Source organism: Akebia trifoliata, chromosome 16, assembly GCF_017979445.1.
Source record: "Akebia trifoliata isolate Shusen 1 chromosome 16, ASM1797944v1, whole genome shotgun sequence".
Lineage (NCBI taxonomy): Eukaryota > Viridiplantae > Streptophyta > Magnoliopsida > Ranunculales > Lardizabalaceae > Akebia > Akebia trifoliata.
The window spans coordinates 23,189,926-23,210,454 of record NC_141390.1 but is presented as its reverse complement, the minus strand read 5'-3'; the positions used below and the strand labels follow the sequence as shown (position 1 = coordinate 23,210,454).

At 33.8% G+C, this 20,529-nt stretch overlaps 3 protein-coding genes across 22 annotated transcripts in view; 1 reads left to right on the top strand and 2 right to left on the bottom strand.

Moving 5' to 3' along the window:
• LOC147382935 (phospholipid:diacylglycerol acyltransferase 1-like) overlaps nt 1–2,616 on the bottom strand; it is a 58,746-nt gene extending 56,130 nt beyond the window's left edge. For both annotated transcript variants that reach the window (XM_086427416.1, XM_086427418.1), the window contains exon 1: nt 2,438–2,616. The gene's annotated coding sequence lies outside the window, so the exon portion shown is untranslated. The remainder of the gene's footprint in view (nt 1–2,437) is intronic.
• Nucleotides 1–16,253, top strand: part of LOC147382934 (BRCA1-associated RING domain protein 1-like) — a 40,853-nt gene extending 24,600 nt beyond the window's left edge. For 2 of the 19 annotated variants that reach the window (XM_086427403.1, XM_086427404.1), the window contains 5 exons: nt 9,831–9,901; nt 9,991–10,091; nt 10,202–10,603; nt 11,761–12,102; nt 14,233–14,796. In XM_086427403.1, coding sequence (XP_086283529.1) covers nt 10,481–10,603; nt 11,761–12,102; nt 14,233–14,403 — 636 coding nt within the window. In that variant the 5' untranslated portion in view covers nt 9,831–9,901; nt 9,991–10,091; nt 10,202–10,480 and the 3' untranslated portion in view covers nt 14,404–14,796. The other 17 variants (XR_015173260.1, XR_015173256.1, XR_015173259.1 and 14 more) reach the window with 17 other exon arrangements.
• A 1,495-nt stretch (nt 16,254–17,748) lies between these two features.
• Nucleotides 17,749–20,105, bottom strand: LOC147382933 (uncharacterized). The gene is made up of 2 exons (XM_086427397.1): nt 18,199–20,105; nt 17,749–17,885 (listed from the first exon to the last, which is right to left on the bottom strand). Exons 1-2 carry the CDS (start codon nt 19,960–19,962, stop codon nt 17,883–17,885), a joined length of 1,767 nt encoding a protein of 588 aa, XP_086283523.1. The 5' UTR covers nt 19,963–20,105; the 3' UTR covers nt 17,749–17,882.
• Between the last annotated feature and the right edge of the window lie 424 nt (nt 20,106–20,529).

The window sequence follows — 20,529 nt, the reverse complement described above, 5'->3', positions numbered from 1 at the left end:
TGAAGACCCCATAAGTGTGTTTAATAAAACAAGGTGGTGACCATGGGTATGCTCAAGCCATATGTGTGGACAATCTCGTGGTCTTCATAGGCTTTTCGAGCTGAAAAATAGTGTCAGCGTGCATATATTACATGTTCTCTTGGTTAAGCACCATCAACGCATCTCATAGGCACAAAATGTGGCAATATAAGCCCAAGATGGACATATATATAAGAGATTAAAGTTCCTCTAGAGACCAAATAAGGTTTATGAGGGCATTTAGAAAGAAATCCCTCAAGTGTAAAGTAATTTTTTTCAAAGGCTAATGATGCCAATAGGGAATTATCATGTTGCTTAGGTCTAGAATCACTTGCTTCTATTTTATCATAATTGATATTAATGGAGTTGATTTAATTTAGAGAATTTTTAGGTAAAAGTGATGGAAATTTTATTTTAAAATAAGTAGATAGCTAAAATATTTATATTACATTTTTTCTTTTAGTAAAGAAACTAATTTCTAAATATTTTATAGAAAATACATATAATAATTTATAATTAAAAATATATTAAATAATTGATATAATTGTAAATATCTTGTTGAAGGCTTGTCAACGTTGCTATTTATAGCGTAAATCAACTTACAAATTAAAAGTTATGCAATTGTAAAAAAATCTAACATTTCATAACTACCAATTTATAGTTAATGATCTCTTCTCTATGGATCAACTCTCTATATAAAAAGTCATCATCTTCTCTCAACACCATTGGAGTATGAGGCAAGGCCCGTGCTTGGCAAGTAAAAAGGGTATTGGTCATTTTCTTCGACAACTAATGTTTGTTTTTCTTACTAAAATATTTTTGAGTAATTTAATAAATTCCCTATAAAATTCACAATAATATACATTTTTAAGGATGTTGTCCCATTTCTTCAAATGGTTTTCAAGAGTAGACTTCCTTCCTCCTTTATGTGACTTCTAGACCCAACATTGGGACCCATCTCACCTTCCAGGAATAAAACAGTTGAGGAAAATTATTTAATAAACTAAGGAACTTCTTTCCAAATGCACCTTGACTTTAGAGGTTGTATCTCGACAATTCAGTTAGTAAATTCTTTCTTTCTTAAAGTCCGCTCACCCGTATAAAACGCCATGCATGATTTGATCTGCATAATTGGACTCGTTGGTCTCAACGGTTGTCAAAAGTCGATCAATCATTTGAATTGTTTATCTCTGTAAGTTTTTGCTTGTCTTGTTTTCTGAATAGAAATTACATGTATGCCACTATTAACTTTAATTACACAACTACCTCTTATAATTCTTCTCTCCCAAAACTAAACATTCATTCATTAATTAATTTTCTTTTTCCAGTCTTTCCAAGTCGTTTTATGTGTAAAACCTTGGTTCATCCTTTTCTGCGTTTTTTGTTTGGCTCCTAGACCCAACATTGGGACCCATTTCACGTGCCTCTCGTAGAATATATGGTTAAGGGAAAATTACTTGATAGATCCTACCGTTGGCCCTCTTTTTAAATGCACCCTAACTTTAGACGCGGTATCTTACCAATATAGTTAGGAAAATCTTTCTTCTCCCCCCTCACACCTAGTAAATGTCAAATTCAAATAGTACATCCCAAAGATTGTAAATGATCGATCTAATTGATTAGATCAGAGATTGATCTCAATAATTTGAATTGTCCATTTTTATATTTGAATAACTGATCTCAAAGACTCAAAGAGGGATGAGAGCATTAAGAAATAAAATATTTACGAGGATATTTAGAAAAAAATCCCTCCAATATCATTAAATTATTTTTTGGTACGGAATTTATCTACTGCAGTTAAGCTGTTCGGACTCTTCTTGGTTGGTCTGTTTTGGTATAAAACTCTTACAAATCATTGTGAATTGTTATCTTCTTTGGTAGAGTGGCTTGTTAAGTTAGTGTCTTAAGAACTTGTTTGGATGGCGTTTCTTGTGTTTTGGTGCTCAAAAATGCTTTTGGAGTCCAAATTTGCATTTCGTAACAAATGTTGCCATTGGTTTCACTTCCATCAAACCCAAAAGCTGATTAATTAGAAATATCACAACCATTGTGTCAAACGCAGAAGCTGTAAATGGGCAGAAATGAAATGCTGTCCAGAAGCAGTTATCTACTTCCAATGTTTGTGGGAAGCTGATGGAACTTTCAAGGATATAAATACTTGAGAATGTTTCTAAGACATCATTTTTAGAGAAACCAAAAATATCAGAATTTTTAATATTATTACCCAAACATTGGAAGGAGTTGTTTTTCACGACAAATTTTGCAACCATGTATCTACAGAATTGTGTCCAACAAGCTTAAGAAAATGCTTACCATCTAGTTGGAGAATTTAAAAAAAACAAAAATTCAAAAATAATTGCTTATCTGAAATTCATCCAACAATTTAATGGAGTGGTGAACAGAACAACCTACTATGTACCTTAATCGATGCTTGAACGTTAAGGCATCATGTGGATCAAGCTTCCCGAGATACTTAAAGAAACAATGTTGAGGTTACAGATTATTACTAATGCAATTTGTTCCTTGGCCTAGAGTTACCCCTTGACAATACTATAACATGCTTCGTGGATTTCATCACATGCACGTACGTAGACACTCATCTTGAAAATACCAAGTTTGCTTGATTTCATTGGTGTGGTATTTATTGATACATATCACATAAATTACAAGAAGTTCAATTACTCATCCCCATCCTTCGAACTTTCCTGCATCACATGCACGTATGTAGACACTCATCTTGAAAATACCAAGTTTGCTTGATTTCATTGGTGTGGTATTTATTGATATATATCACATAAATTACAAGAAGTTCAATTACTCATCCCCATCCTTCGAACTTTCGTGCTCTCAGCTATTGTCCTTGTCTGGAAACATCTCGGTGGCCTTCTGCATCTCCCTTACCTATTCCATTACATCAACATTATAGACATAAAACTTGGCAACAGTCAAAAAGAAAATAAAGTTAAGAAGACCTAATACAGCATAAAACCAATAATAGTAATCTAAGTGTGACACATTTAGATTATTAAATATCCACCCTTTGCCGCTCTTCTTCTTTGTGATATCAGAAACAGTTTTTAGAATAAAACTACAAAGAAATTCTCTATTCCCAATTCCCAAGCTACAACTGAAATAAGAAGTTCCAAGACTTTTCATTCCCTTGGGCGCTTGATCATAGCAGAATTCGATCTTCGTGACTTCTACAAATGTATCAGCGACTCCCATCAAAGCAAATTGTAGGAGAAGTACGGAAATACTAAGAGGGACGGTTTCATTTTTTCCGTTTATTTTATTATCCCTTGCGATGTTATGTCTCCTTCATCTCAGTCAAGGCGGCAATGACCATTATAAGTACATGCATCAATAGGCTAATCAACATAGAGAGCGTTTCATATCAGAATCATTTTTATCATTTGCTTGCAGTGGCCTTCCTAGTAATGTGCTTGAAAACTTGAAACAAGTTGACTATACCAAGGGTGATTAATTAGGATACCAGTTATAGGGTGAAGTTGGGATATCTTAACAAGTAAAACCCAACTCTCAACTCTCAAGTCTATGACGAAAAATGCGTAAATCTGGTGACTAGAAAATTATTAATAAGGCCAATTTTGTTGTGTAAATCCACCAAAGGATAGGTTAAAACATTCATGGCTCAGATAAATCAAATTCGAGGGGCAAGTCATCTTGGATTCAGAGTCGTCTAAGTGATTTTTCCACCATGAGAATTGGCCATCCAAACACAAGTAATTTTTTTAAAATACTCTATCTATGTTACAAAACTGGACCAAGTTGACCGTTATAGATATGATAATGTGAACATAAAGGCTTCATAGATTTTAAGAAATCTAGTTGGCCATCCAAGTTGAGTTGAATTTTTGAGTTCAAAAACTATGTTTTTAGTTTTAGGGGTTGGATGACTTAAGAGAATATTATTATTAACAATATTGTTCAAACTACGACTGCTAACTCCAATTTTCAAACCTCAATAACAAGATAAGATTAATTTCCATGAAGTATAGGATGATGATATTTAAGTAATAAAAAAAAGGCCAAGGATTTTCTACGAGATGTTAAAGAAATTGGATTCAAATGGAGGAAAAAATAATTTATCATCAAGGTTGAAAGGCTTGAAAATAGTAAAATTTGGAGAAAAAAAAAGTGAGGGTTTTTTGCCTAAATGTAAAAAATGAAGGTATATTTAGGTCATTTTGTTGCAAATCTTCTAACTAAACCAAGTTCAATCAGGAATGTTGTGGGCTTCTCAATATTCACTAATTAAAATGGGAAAGAGCATGTCTAGATTGGTTATTAAATAAAGATTGGGCTTCCATAATAGTCCCAAATTTTGGTAAAAGTCATTCTATCGTCTCTCATTTGATTCCCTGGATGACAAAAGATAATCACCAATCAAATCAGAAGTAGTTTGGAATGGGCGTAACTTTTAAAATGAATTTGTATAAAACAATTATATATGGGATGCTGGCCAAGACAAGCTGCCCGAGCCGCCTCTACACTACGTGAAAATCGTAAAAATTAAAAAAAAATTAAAAATTTGGGTTTGGCCCGATGAATTTTAAAAGCTCAAATTTGACAGCCATGCACCCACAAAATTTTGAGAAATCAGGGCAAATTTTTTTCCCTCTCTCTCTCATCTACATTTTTTTTCCTTCTCTCTCTGCTTCACTCTTTCTTTGAAGTTTGATCTGCAATTTTTTCCCTTATTCTCACACACACTCTCTCTCTCTCTTTGGTTCGTGAGATTCTCTCCCGATTGTGAGAATATCTCTCTCTCTCTCTCTCTCTCTCTCTCTCTCTCTCTCTCTCTCTCTATATATATATATATATATATATATATATATATATATATATGGGTAGCGTTCAATGGCTAACTTTTTGGCAAAACATTTTTCAAAACATGAGTTAGAAGTTTTGGAATGGGCTGATTTTTGGTGAGATGATCTCTACGATGAGGTGATCATCCTCACCAAAAATCAGCCCATTCCAAAACTTCTAACCCATGTTTACAAGTTGAAAAATCGTGGACCGTCCATTTTTTGTAAACTGTTTTTGATGGGGAGAGATCATCCTCACCAAAAATCAGCCCATTCCAAAACTTCTAACTCATGTTTTGAAAAATGTTTTGCCAAAAAGTTTGCTTAAAAGTTTGCCATTGAACGTGACCCTATATATATATATATCTGATCGATCTCTCTCTGTATTTGATCTCTCGACCTCTCTCAACACTAAAAATGATGGAGTGAAGATGAGATCTAGGGTTAACTAGAGCTTTAAAGTGATATGTCGATAATTCCTTCAAAAACACCTAGAATTGGATCCCAACCTTCCACACCTCTACAACCTAAATCTTCTATTAATTCTGGAAATTTCACAATTTTTACAGTTTCGTTCGTTTTTTTTTATTCATTTTAGAGATCTAATTTAGTTGTTTTGTCTTTCTGATTTCGAATTCGAATCCTAGGGTTCATGAATTCTAGTTTGGTTTAATTTTTGTGTTAGAGATCCGCAATTGAGACAATCGATTGTTTCAAAAAGATTTAGAATTTTGATTTTGTCTTGAAGAAACCACTAATTGATGTAATTTTATTTCACTTGTTTCGGGTTTTTCTGCAAGATATTTTCATATATGGAAGTTTAATTACTGCTGAAATCTAGATTCTGAAACTTAGGGTTCATGTATTTATGTTCTTATTTGAGTAATAATAATATAAATAATTTTTTATGATCTGTTGAACTTTGTTTGATTTTCAAACCCTCAAAGTTTAGATAAAATTTTCATTAGTTGCTAATATTCTCGTTAGTTTTTTGTTAGATCAGAGCTCTACAAAAGGTGTTGTAGTAGTAGATTATTGTACATATTTGGATTATAAGGTGATCTGAATTTTAATGTAGAATTTCTGACTTTTGATATTGTCGGTATGGTTATGACTTAGTGAAATTTTTTTGAGTTATGAAGTATGTGGATTTTGTTTTGTTTGTTGTAGTTGTTGATAATGAGAGTTCTGAGATTGTAACATATTACAGTTGAAAAAGGACTATAGAGAAAATCAAAGATAAGGGCATAGTCGCAAAAGAAACTTTACGACAAGCATCATGATACGGCACATGGATGCATCAAAATATGATTTGGAATAAGGCAAATTATGAATGCAACTGATCGGTTACTACTTGAAACTAGAGACGCTGCAAAAGAACTAAAAACAAGCATCCACATGGTAAAATTCAAGAGCATTTTTCTTTTTATGTATTTAGGTCATCGTTGTTTCTTTTATTTGCACTTATTTCTCTTCTTTTTTTCTTTATTATCAGTTAGTTTTAAAGAAATTTTGTTACTTCTCAAAATTAAAAAAATAAATGTTTCAATATCTAGATTATTGCTTACCCTGGCCAAAGCAAAGAAGGAGCTAACTTAAATCAGTAGGTTTTTACTGGAGAGTTGTTGATATACAAAATTTTTTAAGACACTTGAATTTAACTAAAAACATGGTTTTAGGTTGAATTGAATGGACAAACAAGATCTGTTCAATAGACCTTTTAATGGCTATGCTTGCATATTAATAATGAAAATAAATTTCTTATTTAATTTCATTGTTGAATTTATATGATGAAGCTCTTTGGTGAATCATATTGTTATTGTACAAGTACTAAAAATTTATTGTTCCCATTAACATTGAAAGTTTGATGTCTTCCCTGAAAAATGCCTAGTGATACAATATTTGGATTCATTTATCTGTTTGTTTGTGTATGTAAGTCTACTAAAAAATTGGCCTATAGATTTAGTTGGATTAACAAGTGTTCCACAAGATATTGCATACGGTGACATCAAACATTTGTATTTAGGAGATTGACAAATTCGAAGTTCAAGTGATGAGTCGATTTGTACGCCCTTCTCAAAGAATTAAAAGTCTTGATTACCAACCAAAAATCACGTTCTATATATCTGATCGTCTTTTTGTCTATTGCTAATATCTTAGGTATTTTATCATTCAAGTGGGATATGTTTAAAAACTTTGCTTATTTATTAGAGCAAATAATAGAGACATGAAATGACTCCTCGTTGAAAAAAATGTTACCAACTAAACAATTCAAAAGAATTTCATTAAAAAAACAATGAACATAACATTAACTTGAATAAAAGTTCTTTTTTTTTTTCTTTTTTACATTTTTTAGCCTTCCATGTGCTTGGAATCTATGGACCATTTTTTAACATTTTCCCATGCTTTTGTTCCTTCTCTTCAACATTCATCTTTACACATCTAGTTTTTGTACTATAATATTATATTTGATTGTAACGCAAATTAGCATCTTGGTTATTTCAAAAAAATTAAAACATATTTAATTCACCAATCTAAGATTATGAGATCTTCAAGTGAAATACGTAAAGGTGCATCTAGGGTGTAAGGGCGACTAGTCTGAGTTCAATGCAAACTCAATGAATAAATATTAAAATTATGTAAAACCCACATCCATCTAAACTTAAAATTGATCAACTTTTAAAATTATATTATTATTTATATCAACAAATTTAATGTCGTTTTTTGAACGACGCTAAAAGCCCTTTATATATAGCGTTTTCACAAAGGTTATAACATACAATTCTATAGTTTTTCATTGAGGGAATTTGACTAACAAGTTGGGGAAACTAGTATCTAGCCTTGGTGGCTTAAGATCTAACTTCATATATAAAAAATCATTTCGGAGATTAAAATCTGAAATGACACATGAAAATCTTTTAAGATCTTCCATACCTTTCATGAGTAATCATAGTCACCTTTTGGCATTTGGTTCACCTTGTGAGAGGGAAAATAAGGTTGAAAACAGCACAAAGGTTTTTTCCAAAAGAAAAATGTACATTTTATTCTAGGAAAAATTACGAAAGAGAATTAAATATTTTAGAGAGCTACTATTGCCACACCATTTTCTTATATAAATCACCAAAGAATTACACACAGGTGGTGTGGCATTAGTAAAAATTGGTATGGCAATAGCAACTCCCATATTTAGTAGTTACCAAAAAAAAAATTATATTTTTTCAAAAATTACCAAAAATGAATTAAGTCGCTAGACAATCCAACGTTTTAGTAACTCGTTGGCCTAACTAACATTTTAAATGGAGAATAAATTGTTAGCGTGTTAAAGCAAATTATGAAAGCACTAGACAATTCAACATTTTAATCATTCATAGGTTATTTTTGGTAAAGCAATGTATTTTAGCACATTAAAATACTGGACAATTCAGCAACTTACTAAAATGCTAGATTGTCTAGTGACTTAATTATTTTTTGATAGTTTTTGAAACATATATATTTTATTAACTATAAAAATATTTAATCCTAATTTAATAATTTTCTCTTTATTCCATGATGTATTCAGGTGACCTTATCAACCAAAGAAAAATTGGCAATGAATTAGTAACCATGTGGACAAAGAATATGCGCTTAATTCAAATACTCCCCCAAAATTGATAAGATAATATTTTGAGTCGTGTTGGAGTGACCCCAAGATATGATCTCATACTGTACATCTTGATGTGAAAGTGGATACGAATCATAGAAGCTTTTTCACTCATCTCTCAAGGAGAGCATTTATGATTCTCATACATTTTCACGTTAGAGTGTTTGATATGAGGTCCAATCTTGAGGTCATATCGGTAGCAGTACATATGTGATCGGACAAATAATAATTTCTTAGAGATTCTTATCGAATTCTTAATATAAACTCCTAGAGATTGCCAAAAGGGCGATATCAGATTCCAGCTTGAAGTCACTACTGCACGACACGAAAACTAATACACTAATTTCCCAGCAATATCGTCCTTAATATCGATAAAACTAGAGTTTGTTCTGATCCGTCCGGTCGGACCGGGCTATTATTATGGCAAAAACGGTTCGCTGTAAATGACGTCAACACTGTCAAAATTCTAATGGAAAAGAACCGCTCTTTCAATTCCCGCGCTTGCCTTTGGAAATTGGAAATGAAAATAATTGTAGAAAGAGAGAGATAGAGAAATAGAGAGTCATGGCTCTTCTCTTTCTTGGTTTGTTTCTATGAGTGAGGTTACTTGGAACCCAAATCAGGTCATGGCGGAGTCAGCAAGACGTACTCGATTAATCAATCCTTGGGTCCTCCATTTGCAGAAAATGGGTATGGGGCTAAAATGCCCCTTATGATTCGTTTCTTTCAACTTCTTTGATTGAATGTAGGGTTTCCATAGTTTAGTTCATTTCTTTAGTACTCTGTTTCATCTTTGTTATTGCTGTTGCAGTTTGAACCTGCTCAATCGACCAATGTTGCTTCCATGCAATCATATATTCTGCAGGTATTATATATTTATTTATTTTTTAATTGTTTGATCTCAATTTGGGGTTTTTAGTTGGTCGTCGATGTTATACTTCTATGTGTTTTAATTTAATCTGGGTCTTTGAAATTTTCCGATCTCAGTTTATTATTTATTATTTATTATTTATTTATTTTTGAGTGGGTAGTCGGTGTGTTTTTATTTGATATGAATCATTGAAATTGCTTGTTCTAAATTTGGGTATTTTATTTTTATTTTGGTGATTAGTTTGATGTCACATTTCTTTGTGTTTTAATTTGATCTTGGTCATTGAAAATGTTCAACCTCAATTTGGGATTTTTTTTAGTGGTTAGTTGATTTTAAGCTTGTTTTTGCTCTAATTTGGTCTGGGTCTTTGAAATTGTTTGATCTTAACTTGGGGCTTTTTTTGGTGGTAAGTTCGATATTATGTTCCTATGTGCTTTAATTTGATCTAGGTCTTTGAAATTGTATGCAGTTCATGCATTCCGGACTCAAAGGAGTTCCCATCAGATTGTCCAATCTGTAAATCATCTTATGTCAACCGAGGTAGATTTAATCTCAAACTTGATCACATTACTTCCAAATTATATATAAGGTTGTCAAGTAATTTGAGTTTTGGGTTTTGAGGATTTAAGATCAGCTCCTCACATGGAAAATATGGTGAGCATCTACAAAAGTACGGACGCCGCTTTTCCCGCTAATCTCTCTCAGCAGGTCTCTCAAGCTGATCTTCTTGGTATTCTCCTTTTTCTGCTCTTATTTGGAAGTTTTCCTTTTAGAATTACTGTAAATTTGAGTTACGTTGGTGATTTGGTTCCCTCTCTCATGTTGTAATCATATTTGTAGATGTGAGAAAAGCAAAAGCTTCAAACCAATGCTTGGCTTCAGAAAAGATAGATAAGGATGATAAATTAAGCAATGAAATGATTGGGGCAACTGGAAATAAACAAGTTCAGGTTTCTCTTCGTCCATCAGAACTTGAAAGGCCCATGAGTTCTATGCTAAGAGAGAGTGGAGAGATCAGAGAATTTGGGAAAATGGGAAACAAAGAAGAAGGTTTAGTTGGTAAGCAAATTCCATCATCATCATCATCATCGTTTCTTTGGTCAAAAGATAAACATCACAATGAGGGGTCAAAATCAGGGAATAGATTTGAATCAAGTGATGCAAACATCACTTGATAGCCCTCCATCCTTTGGTGAAGCTAAGGATTCAGATGATGGCATAAGTGGTCGTAGCGGTGAACATGTACGTTTATTTTCTAATTGTGACATTTTTTCTATTGAAAATTCGTTCTATGTTTGTGATGCACCTAATGTTTGGACTTGTTCATTGGTAGTAAATTTCTTGTGAGAACTTTGTGGATGTAAAACCTTCTAAGTCTTCTTATTACAGTTTGACCACGTAGATTTAAGTTCATTATGGTTTGTCCTTATTGGGAAATAAGGCTTTTTTTTTAAAATACTGGATGTTATTAGCCACCAATTTGGTGGTCGAATTGAAACTCTGACCTCCATACTTTTGTATAATTTCTTACATTATCGAGAGAGAAGAACAATAACTCACTATAGAGCATAATTGTGCACATTCAATCACTTACACAAGATGTAAATTACGGAAGAAAAACATTCTGAAGAGTATTAAACTATCAATAACTCTAAGGCAATATTTAAATAAAACTTTGAGTGGAAAATGTTGTAGTCAATATTTAAATAAAACTTTGAGTGGAAATGTTTAATGTAATCAATATTTAAATAAAACTTTGAGTGGAAAATATTGTTGGTCTTATCTATCTTCATGTCCTATTGTACTTTTGTAATCTGATGTTTCTCAGACTTCCTATTTATCCTATGATGAGTTTCTCCACGTTCTAACTTTTCAATTCTTTGTTAATATATGAAGCTATGAGCATCACTTTTGTCTTCCCCACAATTGTCATTTGCTTAATTACCTTTGGTAATTTTTCCACATTCCCTCTTTAACATTTTTTATGCGTGGAAATTTTTATTGCTTAAAGATGCTCATTGTTGGCTCTCGAATTTTTCTTTTATAAGACTACCCATTGGATATTTTTTCTTATGATATGTTTGGAAACTTGACATTGATGGGTTTTGCAGAAAAATTCTACTAGAAACATATCCCTGTTTTGTACGGCTAACTGGATTTTTCATACTTTTGTACTTATTTTTAAAGCACTTACTTTTTACCTTTGATAAAATAATGTAAATTACTTGTTCTTAACATTAATTATTCTGAGATCGATTCAAAAGAAGAAAGATAGTGCCTTTGCACATCCAAAAAGTCTTAATTAGCATATTTCATGTTGTGTTTTCCCAACATTTGTTTCCAAGTTCCTGTCAACCTTTCAATTTATAATACTGGAATGGATCTAAATATCTATGCAGAATGTCAAGAGATTGCTACCATATGGCACAATTATGAAGGAAGTGGAAAATGCTACAAATACAGAGATTTATAGAACACCTATCTTCCAAATCAAAGAGGAGCATCTCAGAGAAGCAAAGAGAAAAATGTTGGACTATGGGCTTCAAGACAAGGTCATAAATAGTGGCATTAATGCTCAGTCCACATGTTTGGATTCTGAAAATGTACCAATGTCTAAATTTGGAGCTGAGCCTGAACTTTGTAGACATCATTTTGGTGCACGACCATCCAGTACTTCAAACTGCTTTGATGCAAATCCAACTGCCGTATGTGCCTTTTGCCAGTCCTCTAGACTGTCTGAGGTGATAATTTGTTACTCAACTTGCAAGCATTTTCATGTATCTTATGACAATTATTAAAAATTGTTGCATTTGGGTGAGGCCTAGAATTTGCATTTCCGACAATAGAACATTTCATCTATGTATTATGCAAAGTTTGGCTAGTGGCTCACTTCTTCTTTTGATAGGAATTTCCAAGCTTTTGGTCCAATGTTGCATTATGACAATGGAAAGCCGGTAGTTGAAGATGTGTTAACCCGATCCAATGTCCTGCATGTCCACAGAAAATGCATTCAGTGATAAGTCTCAGATTTCTTTCATAGACTTTCTTCTCAAATAGTAATAATATGTATAGTCATGATAATGAAAGTAAAAGTGGGAAGCCATGTTTCATTTTTCTTTTTTTTTTTTGAATTTTAGTCTGTCATAGTTCTTCCTAATTGATGAACATCTGTGATAATATTTGAGAATGAAGGGCACCCCAAGTGTACTTTGTCGGTGAGAATGTTATGAATTTGAAAGTAGAACTTGCAAGGGGTGCTAAGCTCAAGTGCAATAGTTGTGGTCTGAAAGGGGCAGCTCTCGGATGTTATGCGAAATTCTGTCGGAAGAGCTTTCATGTTCCTTGTGTGGTTAACATTGATGATTGTCGGTGGGATTGTGTAAGTTGCCTTAACTGGTGGTCGCACTACATGTTCTTTTTTTTTTTTCTAAAGAATTGTATTCTTTTTCTTGGTTTAGAATTTAGATAATTCAGATTGAAATTTTGTGACATGGTGTTGAATCTTATTTGGATAGAAACAAGATATTTTCTAGGCACTCTCATTGGATGAATTCATATAGAAATCATTGACATCAGTCCAAATACAGAAACTCCATTACCTTGATGGTACTTTATTCATTGAGCATATCCAATGAGGGCTGACTGGGTGAACGCCTAGTTTCTATCGCATTCCTCTTTTCTTCCTTCATGCATTGAATTAATTATAGTTTGCAACTCTTTTGGCTTGTAACAGGAAAATTTTCTAGTGCTCTGTCCAACTTATACTTCACAGAAATTTCCAAATGAATGATCAAAGTCTAATAGAAACCTTGGAACAAATAGTTCTTCCACAACTCTAATGAACTATCTTGTTCTTTTGAACCGTTAACTTTGTATGCCTTACTTTAGTTGGAAGTAACTTGGTCAAATTTTTATTCACCACTGCATCGAGGTTTTGCTGCTTGTTTAAATTGACTGTAGAAAATCATTGTATTGCTAGTACCTGTTTAGTTTTTTAATTTTGGGTTCTTAAATGTTAGTAATAGGACTTTCAAATCATTCAGCCATGATTCAACATTCATAACCATTTGAGGTGCAACAATCCTCAATCCTTAGAACACTCACAATTCCTACTTGGAAGTGGAACTTCCTGATGGATGATGAAGATCTATAAGGTGAAATGTTTGACGGATATGTATCTTTTGTTTTATATGGTTGTTAGGGCTAACACCCCAAGGTCTTCATGTGAGTATGCAATCAATAATTATCCCAAGCGCACAAATCATCGTCTTCAATGCATCTTGAATTGACAGGTCAGGTCCTAGGCTACATAAGTTTGAGATTTTAAGAACCGGATTTGGCTTTGATGGTGATGATGAGATTATCAGAATGCTACATAAGCTTTCTTGCCTTCTTATGGCCTTAGAGTGTTAGGCCCAAATTTTTTTCCTAGTGTCAATGTTAATTACTCCTATCACACTCGTAACTAAAGAGAAAAGATAACATGGATATTTTTTCTTGAAGATTCAGCCTAATTGACCCATCTCAATAGTTATCCTTCCCTATTTGAAATGAAAAAGTAAAATAAGGGTAGTTGTTTGGAGGTACACAATTGATATGTGTTTCCTTTCCAGTAATATATTGTATCTTTGATGTGTTTTCTTACAAATCTTCTGGTGGTGTTATATTTTAAGGAAAATTTTCCTTGTTTTCTGCTTCTGAAGTCTTATATTTGGTTGTATTATTATTGTTTTGCCAGAGCCAGCCCGCAATCCAACAAGGTCTGGAAAGCATCATCTGATGCAATTGATGAATGGGTTCTGTGTGGATCTGCTCTTTCTTCTGCAGAGAAGGTATACTCTATTTAAATGGAGATTTTTTTGTGTGTGCAGAATTTGTTGGCCAAGTTTGCAAGAATAACTGATGCAACTATCTCCAAAATCTGGAAGCCAAACATCACCCATGTTATTGCAGCCATTGATGAGATAGGTGCTTGCAGCAGGACATTGAAAGTTCTTATGGCCATCTTGAATGGGAAATGGGTTTTGAAAATTGACTGTTAGCTCTCCTTTTTTTTTTTCTTGTGCCTGCACCTCCTACTTGTTGTGTTATGATAGTTTTTATATATATCCAACAATCAGCATTTTTGATGCCATGGACTTGATCTTGGTCATTGTTGCTAGCATTTTTCATCAAACCTTTCTATCCTGACATTTCTAGTTGACAGATATATTTTGTTTCATTAGCTTTACTAAACATGTGTAGTAATTTAGCAGCACCTACCAATCCCTGTTGAGAAACTAAAAGATGGAACAATAAGGGAGGACTGAATTGGTTGTTTATGTCAAAATTGTGTGTTTAATCTTTTATGACAAGAATTGACCATTTAATTGGCATTAAAGATTCAAATGCTTTGTTAATTGTCCTTTGTGTATTTATACAACTTGAGTTTCTGCTGGCAGGGATAACAAAAATTGGCGTGCAATGTATCTCCCCTATTTTGGGTTTGGGTCAGTTGTCTAAGTCTTCTCTTTCTGAACTTATTTACTGCAATTAATCTGTTGGGACTCTTCTTGGGTGGTCTGTTTTGGTAGAAAACTCTTACAAATGGAAAAAGTAACTTTGAAACGGGCAGCCTGCTTCAAAGTTTTGAAGAATCCCTCTTCCTTGGATTACATGTGGCATCTTCAAGGAGGTATCCCAAATATTGAAGAAAAAATAGGGATGTGAATTAAAATACAAAAAGCCACGTGTCAAAGTGCAAAGAGAGTTCCCTCCAAATTTTGAAGCGGGTTGCCCACTTAAAAGTCGGCCTCCTTACAAACCATTGTGAATTGTACTCTTCTTTGGTGGAATAAGTTGTTAAGTTAGTGTCTTGGGAACATGTTTGGATGGTGTTTCTTGTGTTTTGGTGCTAAAAAAATGCTAGTGTATCGTAACAAATGTTGCCATTGGTTTCCACTTCCATCAAACTCAAAAGCAGATTAATTAGAAATCTCACAACAGTATCGTCTCAAATGCAGAAACCGAAAATTGGCAGAAACGAGAAGTTGTCCAGAATCCAGAGCAGTTTCCTACTTGTGGGTAGCGGATAGAGAATGTTTCCAAGATATTAATATTAGAGAAACCAAAAATATCAGAATTTTTTAATAATATTATTGTCAAAAAAATTGAAGGAGTTATTTTTTTATGATAATTTTCACAACCATGATTTCGATAAAATTGAGTTCTAGACTAGAGGTTGTCACTTATCCCGATCTTGTTGTGGTAGTTGGATACGTAGAAGGATTTCATAATATATCAGTAATATTAAAGATATTAATACAGTTTTGAAATAATATTGTTTGAAAATTAGAAAATTTATTCCAAAATAATTAATATTAATATGTATCTAATCAATAATCTCTTATCTGAATAGTTTAGATGATTCATTTACTTATTTGGAAAACAATTTATGCATTTATAATTTGAATGTCAAACATTTTAGTGCGATTTTATTGAATCTCAAATATGGTACTGACAAAATTTTATATATTTTGCAGCATTTTACTATGGTGGAACCTTAATCGATGATTGAACTTTAAGGCATCGTATGGGTCAAGCTTGTCCCCAAGATATTAGAAATTTTTTTGAGGTCACATTATTAATGATTGAACTTTTATTGTCCCTTAACAATACTATAACATGCATGTGCACACGTTCGACACTAATCTTGAAAATAGCTTGCTTGTTTGATTTCATTGGTGTGGTATTCATTGATACAAATCAAATAAATTACAACAAATTCAATTACTCATCCCCATCCTTTGAACCTTCGTGCGCTTGGCTATTGTCCTTGTTTGGTAATATCTCAGTGGCCTTCTGCATCTCCCTTACCGATTCCATTACATCAACATTGTAGACATAAAACTTAGAAACGATCAGAAAAAAAAAAAAAAAAAAAAAAAAGCTAAGAAGGCTCAATGCATCATAAAACCAATAATAGTAGTCAAAGGAAGACACATTTAGATTAGTCAATATCCACCCTTTTCCACGGTCTTTTTTGTGATGTCGGAAACAGTTTTTAGAAGAAAACTACTAAGGAAATTTCCAAGACTGACTGGATTTGCTCCCTAGATCATGACTTCAATTCTCTATATGCCCTTCCATAAAAAAAAGTGGCTATTTGACTGCTGTACACCTGCCGGGTGAGATGGTCCGTACAGCCCGCCAAAGCAAAATAAAATAAAATAAAATTAGAAGTCCCAAGACTTTTCATTCCCTCGGGTGCTTGACCATAGAAGAATTTGATCATCGCAAATTCAACAAACGTATCAGCCACACCCATTGAAGAAAATTGAGGGAGAACTATGAAAATAGTAAGAGGCACGGTATCATTTTTACTGATGATATTGTTATCCTATGCAACGTTAAGTCTCATCATCTCAGCTAAGCCGGCAACGGCCATTATAATTACATGCATGACTAAGCCAATTCCCATTCTTAGTAACAAAGTGATTCCTCTTGGACTTTTTCTGTATCTTCTTATTCCTGGCATGAAGTATTGGTCATAGATTACGAGGCTAATCTATGACTCTCTAATTAACATAGAGAGAGTCACAAATGCAGTGAGACCTGCAATAGTAGTGAGTGATGCCTTCCTGGTAATGTGCTTGAAAACTTGAAAAATGTTGACTATATATAGGCCTGAAACTAATGTCCTCTTGAGGAATGTTGATAGGATCCGGTGTTAGCTTCAGGGGGTATTATCTTGACTAAGAACATTTTGATCTCACGGTCACGATCCAGAAACAGTTCGCGCTACAACCTTAGTTATTTCAAAATATGAAACAGAGGAAGTATCCTAAGTTATGGAGAAGAGAAGGACAAATATGCAACTTGTATTTCTATATAACTTGACTAGATTATACTACAATATATCTTAAAAGTTTCTTACTACCCAATATTTATGGAGTTAAAGTTCATAATAAGATCATCTAGTCAAGCTCATGCCATGGTTTTTTATCATATATATTTTTTTGCATTCTTTTGGTGGGTAATATTAGATTAGAAGCAAAGAGACAACTTGCTTTATTAACAAATGTTACCAACTACAACATCTTATGAAAATTTTGAAATAAGCCCTGCCGACAATGTTAAATTAAACAAAAGCTTGTTCTTTTTATTACATTTCTTCATCTTCCATTTCACTGGAGTCCATGTATTCTCTTCAACCTTTCGCCTCGACTGCGCCGTTTTCTTTCAAAAGTCCTTCTGAGCCATCCATTTTCCTTCCAGAAAGTAATATATCCGATTGAAACACCAATTACCATCCCACATCCGTATCCGATCATCATAGATTTCCAATCAAAGTCACTTGTGGACATTGAAAACTCATGTTGTTGGAGTGCTGTTGGTGGAGAACTCACATATGTGTCTTTGCATTGCCTTGATAGTGGAGGCCCACATAATCCCACATTATCTTCATAAGAAGTATTTGAAAATGTATCAAATTGTTTGCCTTGTGGTATGCTTCCCACAAGTTGATTATGCCCGAGATTCATTACTGCAAGGGATATAAGGCGAATTAGTTGTTGAGGAATCTCTCCAGAGAGCTTGTTTTGCGAGAGATCCAATGACTCCAGTTGTGCTAAATTCCCAACCGATGATGGGATGTGACCAGTGAGGTTATTATGAGAGAAATTTAACAGAATAAGAGATTTGAGGTCCCCTATCGCTTCGGGAATTCCACCTTGGAATTGATTGTTAGACAAATCAATTGACGTGTAGAAGGGCAAGATGCTGTTAGTTAGTACCCTATCACGTCCTTTGATTGCAAGTATCACTGAGATTTCATAGTAATTTCCAAGATATTTTACCTGAGACTCATCCGCCATCATCATCATCGCCTTCCAGCTTTGGAAATATTTTCTGGGCAAAGATCCCGTAAATCCATTGGAAGAAAGATCTATAACATGCAACATTTGAAAACCATGATTGGTTTGAGGACGTTCAATGGGACCATAGAATTTGTTGGATCTCAATACGAGGACCTGCAATAAAGGCAATGTCTCCATCCAAAATGGAAATGTATCATAGAACTTGTTGCTTCCAAGGTCCAGAACTTTTAGGTATTTGCAACTACCTAAACATCTTGGCACAGGTCCTTCCAATTGATTTTGAGAACCTTGAAGGATTTCAAAATAACTCAAATTGCAAATAGTTTCAGGAATTTCTCCAATTAATTCATTATCACTGAGTTTCAAGAATGCTAGCAAATTGCAATTGCCAAGTTCCTTTGGAATTTGCCCACTTAGATTGTTTGTGGACAAATCCAATAATTTTAAATTCGATAGCATTCCAATCTCAGTTGGTATGTGCCCTGATAATCTATTATTAGACAATAACAAGGCCCAGAGATTCTGGAGAAACCCAATTTGAGGAGGAATTATTCCAGTGAAGTTATTGTTATTGAGTTGCAAAGCGTGGAGTTGGATCCAATTGGATAGAAAATATGGATGGATTTCACCACAGAGGTTGTTAAATGACAGGTCAAGATAAGAAAGGTTGGTGCAAGATCCAAGCTCATTGGGAATGCTGGAATTTAAGCTTGTATTCCAGAGATCTAGGTACTCAAGCATCCTAAGGTTACCTATTGAAGATGGTATGGACCCACTAGTAAACGGGTTATTAGATAAATCAAGGGATGTGAGGTTAGTTAGAAGGCCAATTTCGGGGGGTATCTTACCATTGAGCTTGTTCCTTCCCAAGCCAAGGGATTGAAGTTTGGTAAGATACTTGATTTCTGATGGAATCGGTCCTTCCAATGAATTATTTCCCAGCTGAAGGGATTGGAGGTTCTTAAGACTAGTAAAGAGGTCCTCTGGAATACAGCCTGTTATATGGTTATGGCTAAGATAGAGGTACTGTAAGTTTTGTAAATTACTAAGCTCAGAAGGGATCATACCTGTGAAATTGTTGGCACCCAAATCAAGAGAAATGAGTTTCGAAAGAGACCCAATTTGAGATGGGATTGCTCCAGACAATTGGTTGTGGCTGAGGGTTAGGTTGTTGATTTTGGGGAAGGCCGAGGAGAAGTTGAGTTTATGAAGAGTACCTGTTAGTGAATTGTTGGCAAGGTGGAGAGTACGGAGTTGTAAGAGATTTCCAATTTCAGAGGGGATCATACCTGTGAAATAGTTATCACCAAGATCAAGAGAAATGAGTTTTGAAAGAGATCCAACATGAATTGGAATTTCTCCAAACAAGTAATTGGAGAAGAGGTTTAGGGAGGTGAGATTGGGGAAGGTTGAGAAATCGAATTGATGAAGAGTGCCATTGATACTAGAATAGTTGAGGTTTATCTCCACGATGCTATCCAAGTAGTTGTCGCATAGAATTCCAATCCAATTGCAAGGAGTAGTGGCGGCCATGGAGAAATGGTCAGACCATGTCCATGAAGAAGTAATATTCGGAGAATAAGAGATCAAACTGTTTTTCCAGTGCAGCAATGCTTTTGCTTCTTGTACTAGTCTTTGTGTTTTTGCTGATGCTGCTACTGGTACTACTGATATCTCTTCTCCCATTATTCTTATAAGAACAAAAGCACAAGACAGAAAAAGAAAGAAGAATGTAGTCTTCATGATTGATTGAAAGACTATCTTTGGTTCTTAACTATATATCAATCAAAAACCATCTAATATTTATAAGACAAATACATGAAAGACGGAGCGAAACACAGAACAATGTGAACTGATGGAAAACACAATGTTTTCTGGTCGTGCTAGAATTGTTTACATTCCCTATACTACACATTCATTCAAAGTTATGACCAACACATACTCCTATGTGCCACTTTTTATTACTTTAATTACTCTTATATTACTACCAACAAACCACCCTGCACATAACAGCAATTAAATATAGTCACAATAGTGGAGGGGTATATAATATCCGCAGGAGTGACTTGGTAAGTAGTAACCATTGACTTGGCTCTTGGGTCATTCTAATTACTCCTTCACTCCATCTATTGAAGATAGTTGAAGTTTATAAAAGAAATTTAAGTAAAAATGTTTAAAAAGCATTTCTTGTAATTTTAAGAATTATAAAGATGATTCAAGCTATTTCACCAAAAAATTCAAAATGATATAGGGGGTTTTGTGTAATTTTACACACAAAGTATGACTTCTTCCTCCCTTCAAGATGTTTTC